General features: G+C 38.9%; 1 protein-coding gene across 1 annotated transcript; it reads left to right on the top strand.

Annotated features, from left to right (window-relative positions):
- The first annotated feature begins 718 nt into the window (after positions 1-718).
- LOC148876054 (Peroxidase superfamily protein) lies at positions 719-3,105 on the top strand. The gene is made up of 3 exons (XM_088942303.1): positions 719-1,296; positions 1,564-1,758; positions 2,294-3,105. Exons 1-3 carry the CDS (start codon positions 1,027-1,029, stop codon positions 2,870-2,872), a joined length of 1,044 nt encoding a protein of 347 aa, XP_088798429.1. The 5' UTR covers positions 719-1,026; the 3' UTR covers positions 2,873-3,105.
- Positions 3,106-7,698: the final 4,593 nt, after the last annotated feature.

Genomic DNA, 7,698 nt, shown 5'->3' with positions numbered 1-7,698 from the left:
CTGATCTTGTCACACCCCCTCCTTGCACGTGGTGTGCATTTAAGGACTTTCACTGATTCACTGTGTCTGTGTGTGGATGGCAAGTGGGGCACAGTCTATCCACTGTCAGCTTGGCTCAGCCGTTTATTTTTGGTAACCGGATTGGACTGACAAATGTCTTATTCACCCTTGCTTTTTTTTGTTAAACTTCCAAAAATGCCACTGATAGTGTGGGTTGTAAAACGTTCGGGTTTCTAATACCCATATCCGGATTCTATGAGACTAGCAAAATTGCAAATTTGCAATGCTTGATGCTCCGAGACCTGGATCCGAACCTCAAACAAATTGGACCTTGTGAGATAGATCCAAACTGTCAAACGCGGGGAACTGATTGGATAGTTTGGGAAGTACGGATGATCTAGCATTGCCCACTTCGGGGTATCTAGTTTTGATTTTTTAAATCCACTAGATTCTCTCTCTCTGATGACTGAGAAACTGAACTGTCTCTTGAACTAGAATAGGGACTGTTTACCATTTTTAATTACGGTCGAAATAAGAAAATAGGAATAGAAACAAAACCCGTGAGTCCGAGACTCGGTGGCGTAAATGAACAAGTTGACCAGATAGATTAACAATTCGACTGACGAAAACGCCTTAACTGCTTTCGCATTTTAACCACAACATCCCTAAACCTGGCCGGACTTTTATGTAATATTTCTGAATTCAAAGGGTATTTTGATTTGTTTTTGTTTCCTCATACCCTCCATTTCTCTGGAAGTCTGGATAACTGGATTTTAACATTACCGTGCTTTCTCTTTAATCTCTTCTCTGCGAACTGCACATCTCTCTTCTCTCCCTCTCCTGTGCAGCTTTATTAGTAATTACTACTTGGGCTTCACGGGCCTTTGATTCTCTCGTATAATAAGGGTGGTATGCCACCTGTTAACCATCAAAGGAGCTTCAACCCAGAGGCTCTATTACCTATATATATCGTTCACTGTCTCTCTTTTCTTCTCTGCTTTTCCCAATCTTCTGCAGTTTACAGTCATGTCTCCTATTTCTTCTTCTTCGTTGTTGTCTCTTTGTGTTTGTTTCTTCATCTTTCTCCTCCTACCCACCTCAGAATCTGTAAAAATAAACAAACCCAGAGCCACCAACGTCACCCGCCACCACCGGCAGCTCTCCTACGATTACCACGCCAAGACCTGCCCTCAACTCGAGCAGCTCGTCGCCTCCGTCACTTCTCAGCAATATCGTGAATCACCCATTTCCGGACCCTCCACGATTCGCCTCTTCTTCCATGACTGCTTTGTCGAAGTAAAGCATTGTAGCGCATCGTATAAAAATTATATTGGCTGCAGCTAGTATGTACCAGGGAGCGCTTTACCTCTCAAAGGTGGAATGACTGATAGACAGACACCTTGTGCGGTTTAGTAGTACGTTCCTCGTGTTCACGTCTGCCAGTCAGTCTGCCTCCAATAGGACTGCAAATTGGTGACCCTGGTGCATCTTAGCGAGGACCATTGGTCTTTACCTTTGTTGTTTCTCCGTTTTGAATGAAATAGTTGGTTTTTGTTTTGGCAGGGTTGCGATGCGTCAATCCTGATAGCATCGAGGCCGGGAAGCATGGCAGAGAAGGATGCGCAGGATAACAAGAACCTACCGGTGGAGGCGTTCGGTAGTATAAGGAAGGCGAAGGCCCTGGTGGAAGAAAAGTGTCCAGGCGTTGTGTCTTGTGCTGACATTCTTGCAATTGCAGCTAGAGATTTCGTTCACTTGGTAAACAATCCATTAACTAGTTTCTTCTTCTAACTTGCGCTCAGGGGGTGAGCTGAGATTTTTGAAATTTTATTTATTTATAATAAATAAACAACCCCTGAAGCTGGGACACACATTACCTGACATGGTCAAGGGGCTATTGTAATTTTTGACATTTTGATGACTAGCTGGTAAATTTTTGTCCTTTCCACCATTTTTTCTAGATGTTTCCATGGCAGACGATAATTACATAGTATAATATACAAAAATGTATTTTTATAATTTTAAATATAACTATATAAATTATATATATATATATATATATTAAAATCAATAGATATTATAATATAATATTTATATAAAGTCAAATCTTCAAATCCAAATCTATATGATTATTAATTAGATGAAGTTTATAAAATCCAAATTCCATCTAACAAGTTTATAAAGTCCAATCGGGGCGCGGAATGCCCTTATATGATTTGCTTGTATTCTAACAAGTGTTTATTAAATTCCGAGAATGCCCTTGTATGATTTGATTGTACAATGTTGAGTGCAGACCGGGGGCCCTTATTATCAAGTGAAGAAGGGTAGGTGGGATGGCAGGATTTCAATGGCATCACGTGTGAGCTCCAACCTCCCTCGTGCGAATTCCACGGTGGACCAGCTTCTCAAGCTCTTCACCTCCAAGGGGCTAAGCCTAGAAGACCTGGTGGCGCTGTCGGGTGCGCACACCATCGGGTTCGCCCACTGTGAGCACTTTGTGACTCGACTGTATAATTATCGGGGCACCAAACAACCGGACCCGTCAATCGACCCGAGATTCCTAAAGGCCCTGCGAATGTCGTGCCCGTATTTTGGTGGCAACGTCGATGTGGTGGCACCATTCGACGTGACGACCCCGTTTTCATTCGATCACGCGTATTATGGAAATTTGCAGGCCAAAATGGGCCTTCTGGCGACAGACCAAGCGCTGTTCTTGGACCCAAGAACAAGGCCCATTGTGCTGGAGCTTGGGAAGGATAAGCAGAAGTTCTTTCAGGCATTTTCGGCAGCCATGGAGAAAATGGGCTCAATAGGAGTGAAGAGGGGAAGGAAACATGGGGAGATGAGGAAGGATTGCGGTGTGCATCCCTGACTGAACTGAAGGCGGCTAATAGGCTGTACTTTCCTCTGCTTTGTTGTATTTTGTTCATTCTTGCATGTTTTGGGTGTATAATGGGCCTGTTCTTTTTCCTTTTTGGTAATTGGGCTTTGCCATCCACTATTTGAGTTTGATGGATGAGGGAGGCTATTTGCATGTTTTCTGATTCTGAGTTGATTAAACATTGAGAGGGAAATTAAAGAATTACTTTGAGCTCTTTCCCTTTCTCTTTGGCCTCGTTTGTTTTTCCTACTTCAAAAGTTGTTCAAGTAGCTTCAGTGCTAACGTTTTTATATGCTTTAACTAAAGAGAGAGGCTGGAGCCTGGAGGGGGATTAACGTATTCCTTGGGTAGATAATTCATAATTCATAATTCATTTTCCGTAAAATAGAATACGGAGTTGGTCAATTACCCAACGAGATACTGGCAAATGAACGGCCCTTGTGGTATTGACAACTGTATTTGTAGGACCCATCTAATGGGTTTGTATTGATCCCATGTACATGTGACAAGTTGCAAGTTATCAGGGCCCCAGCCTGGGTTTCCTGACTTTCGTCCTATGTCCCATACTCAATACGTACCAACGTACTCTTTTGAATCTTTCCCCTTGTCTAATTCCGTTGTTTGGTTATGTACAGAGAAAAAGGTAAACAATCTGAAATAAGGGCATGCTAATTGCTTTTATTTTTGGTACTAATCAAGTTCGTTTGAGACTAATGAAATAGAGGAATATAAGCAATCTGAAAGCACAATGATGGGCTGTCTTAAGTCTTGGATAGTGTGGGCTTGGGCCTTGATAACTTTTTCGCAAGTTACATACTTGTCTGATTAGTGGGTCCTGTACTCCTGTACCAGTATAAGAAAACCATTAAATCAACATGTTCACGTGCATGTGATTTCATGCGTTGTTTTCACTTTTCAGAGCATAACCATCCAAAATTTTTAAAAAACCGAAGTTAGAAATAATACTTTAGGCTCAGTTTGGAAAGAGTAAATACAATAGAGTGCAAAATCATGTGTTTTATATGTATTTGCACTCCACATATTTGTATTTATACTCCTTCCAATTTGATCCTAGGCTCTAATAGTATAAACACAAATGTATACAAAATAATACAAAATACATGGTTTTGCATTCTACGTATTTTTATTTGTATTCTTTTCAAATTCAGCCTTAGGCTCAGTTTGGAAGGAGTACAAATACAAATACATAGAGTGCAAAACCTTGTATTTTGTATGTATTTATATTGTACATATTTGTATTTATACTCCTTCCAAACTGAGCCTTAAGAAAATAAGAGGGAATCATAAAGTTGAGGGACGTTCTTAAGGATTTTCACAAGACAAAATTAGTTTGGACTTCTCCCTTATTTTCTATCAACCAAAGATAAGTAGATAACATAAGGCTTTGAGTTGTAAATCACATTTGCAATAATTAGAATTAAAAGAAAAGAAATAGGTGAAAGGAGATTGAAGAGAAAGTGATGGAGAAAAAGATAGAAGGAAAAAGAAGATAGAGTAGTTCCAAAACCTCTCTCCAGCCCCTAATAAGCTCTTTTATTCTTTTGTTGCAAACAATAAGGACAATTATATGAGTGCCCATTGTAGGGCGTTCATCATTAAAGGCAATAATAAAAATAATAAAAAAAGTGAAAATTGGCCCATAACTAAGGCCTACTACCTACTAACACATATAACTTAAAGAAAAATAATGAAACTAAGGCCCATTTGGCCCATTGTCTCTACACTTCCCTTCAAGTTGGGCATCGATAACAATCATGCCCAGTTTGTTTACACAATATTGTAACTTTGCCTTGGGGATACGCTTGGTCAAAACATATAATAACGGTTGCTCTGAGGCAATAAAAAGAAGACAAATTTTTCTAGAAGTTACCCTTTCTTTTATAAAATGTCGATCAACTTCAATATGTTTTGTCTTATTATGTTGAACTAGGTTATGTGCTATGTTGATCGCAACTAAAGCATTGAGGGCTTATCATGTGTAATACCTATCTCCTTTGGAAGTGACATGAGCCATAATAACATTAAAACTCCATGTAGCCTTGTGCTCTGCCTTAGTTGAAGATTTGGCTATTGCTAATTGTTTCTTACTCCTGCAAGAGACAATGTTCCCTAACCAAGACACGGTAACCTGATATAGATCTCCTATTATCAATACAACCAGCCCAATTGAAAGGCTACCCTTTGATTCCAAGCACTAGCTTCAAAGTGTTTCTAAGACTTGTAACTAGTTTCTCTAGTTGTTTAGGGCTTCTGGGAAAAAAACTCCAAAAACCTACCTTAGGCTTCAACTAGGGATGGAAAATTTCACAAAACCTCTCCAAAAACCCTCCCAACTAGGCTATATAAGCTGCTTCATAATTATCCAATCAATTTTCTATACACACTATGTAAGAGCAAAGAGAGAAGAATGAAAAGAAGGTGAGAACATGTTTTGATACCAAGTTGTAAATCACACCTACAATAATCTGAATTAAAAAAAAAAAAAGAGAGAGAAAAGGAAATTGAAGAGAGAGAAGTGATGGAAGGGAGAGGAGAGAGTAGTTCCAAAACCTCTCTTCAGCCCCTAATGATCTTTTTTATTCTTTTGTGGTAAAAACGATGATTACGTTAGTGCCCCTAGTAGGGCATCCATCATTAAAGAGAACAATAAAAAGCAATAAAAAAAAAGAGAAAATAGACCCATTACCTACTAACACAAGTCCTAAATATAACTTAAAAGAAAAACAAAGAAACTAAGGCCCATTCCACCCATTATCTGTGCACTACTTTGGAAGAAGTAAAAATACAAATATGTAGAGTGAAAAACCTTGTATTTGTATTATTTTTGTATGTATTTAGATTCTATATATTTATATTTATACTCTTCTAAAACTCAACCTAAGGATTAACCTACAATGCATATGATTTCCAAATAAGAGTTATATAATAAAGATAATTAAAGTTTTAATAAACTGATTAATTAAACTTGCATTTGGATAATTTTTTTCAAAACAATAGAGCCCTAATTTCGGCCTTGAAAGTGTTGTGGCTTTAGATTATTATATGTTTTTAAAAGAAACTCTTGTCAAACTCTCAAATCAATTTTTTGGCTTATTTTTTTTACTACTGCCCAAACTCAAAAGTAGATAACCTTATCAGAACAGAGCCTAAAAATGTTTATGAGAACATGATCAAGGCAAGATTTCAACTTAAATCTCCATTACCACTGGCTAGGGACTTGAGAACTCTGGCACCTTACTATCTTAGTAATGTGATAATCAACTTCTATAATCTAAGGCATTCTACAAAAACTAAGGCCACATTTGGTTCAATTTTCAATTTTTCTCATTCTTACCCAAGATGAAATTCTAAAATGGAAAAGAATGGATAAAAATAGGCAGAATGAAAAAATATTGCTATGAACCAAACCATTTTTTCCTAAAAATAAATTCTTTTTAGACTAACAAGTGTCCTATGTTACTCATTTTCATTCTTAAAAAAAAGTGTCAATATTCACAAAATGAATTTACTCATTTTATAAAAGTACTTTCGTAAAAGTATTTTCATAAAAATACTTTCATAAAAGTAATTTCATAAAAATGCTTTCATGTAAAAATACTTTTATAAAAATGTTTTCATAAAAATACTTTTATAAAAATGCTTTCCAAAAATAAACATTTATAACAATGGTTTTTTAGATAGAGTTTCTTCGGGAATGAAATGAACAAGATGATGGGACATGATTATTTTTCATGCTGAAAGCGAATCCGGCTTTAGTTTAGGTAGCTTCAGTTAAGGCACATGAGAACGCGCCATGCGTCCTTGAAACGTGTGCGTGCTTAAAACATGCGAGGTGGATCTCCTCGATCCTTCCGCTCCTCTCACTTACTCTCTCGCCACACTAAACCGAACCGACGGCGACCAACAACCATCATCGGCAATTATTGACACCGTTGACCGGAGAAAAACTCCAGATAACCAAAATACCCAGCTTATGTTGCATTACAAGTGATACGTAGTCGTTACCCTCTAGCCTCTCATCCTCTCTTTCTCTCTCTCTCTCTCTCTCTCTCTCTCTCTCTCTTGTCTTCCCCTCCCTTTTCCTCTTCTTTCATTCTTTGTTTCGTCACTGCCGAGATCTGGAACACTCCCCTGTTCAAGACGAAGCACAGCAGCGGCAAGCAGTGAACCCAGGCCAATATACGATCAGGACCAGCGGCAGTAGCAGGAGTTAACAGTGACAACCCCCTCCCATTTTTTGATTTGATTCACCTTAGTCGAGATTTACCCTGCTCCTCTGGACTCAATCCTGTAGCACCTGACTTCACTCACTGGCATTGACTCACTAGATGTCGGCACCTACCTGTGCTAAGTCTTCGGCGGCGACGCAAGCATCAAGTTCCGCCTGCAAAAGCTTCAGAGCAGTCTGGTGGGTCTACACCCAGATGCAGGCCCCCGATTAGCACGCGCACGTGCACGAGTTGACAGATCTTGCTCTATGATGCTCAGATTGAGGGCATTGGGGAGGGGTTATGTATGGAAATGAAGATTCGTGTATAGTCAGTCTTTCTGGAGTTGACAGATCTTGCTCTATGATGCTTCAGGCGCCTTCAAGGGTCATTTTAGGGATCTCAAGGATATATTCTTCACCTTGGTCGATCTTCAAAGGAGACTTTTTTATTAACATTTTTAGTCTTTAGTTTAAGAGCAGAACTTGTGAAGAACATTTAATTCGCGCTCTATATTTTTCTTCTTTGGCGGGAGAGAAATGAACACTAACCCGTCAATTTGGGATCCAATTCGGGATTTTCCTTGGG

This window comes from Nelumbo lutea, chromosome 1 (assembly GCF_056320005.1).
Source record: "Nelumbo lutea isolate HS-2025 chromosome 1, American lotus-T2T, whole genome shotgun sequence".
Taxonomy (NCBI): Eukaryota; Viridiplantae; Streptophyta; class Magnoliopsida; order Proteales; family Nelumbonaceae; genus Nelumbo; species Nelumbo lutea.
Note: the sequence above shows the minus strand (reverse complement) of the source record. Positions and strands in the feature narration are given on the sequence as shown.

Excerpts from the sequence above, each read along its gene's own strand:
- LOC148876054 (XM_088942303.1), top strand. The coding sequence starts at position 1,027 with ATGTCTCCTATTTCTTCTTCTTCGTTGTTGTCTCTTTGTGTTTGTTTC. Across the intron at positions 1,297-1,563 it reads TCCATGACTGCTTTGTCGAA|GGTTGCGATGCGTCAATCCT; the intron begins GTAAAGCATTGT and ends TTGTTTTGGCAG. Across the intron at positions 1,759-2,293 it reads CTAGAGATTTCGTTCACTTG|ACCGGGGGCCCTTATTATCA; the intron begins GTAAACAATCCA and ends TGTTGAGTGCAG.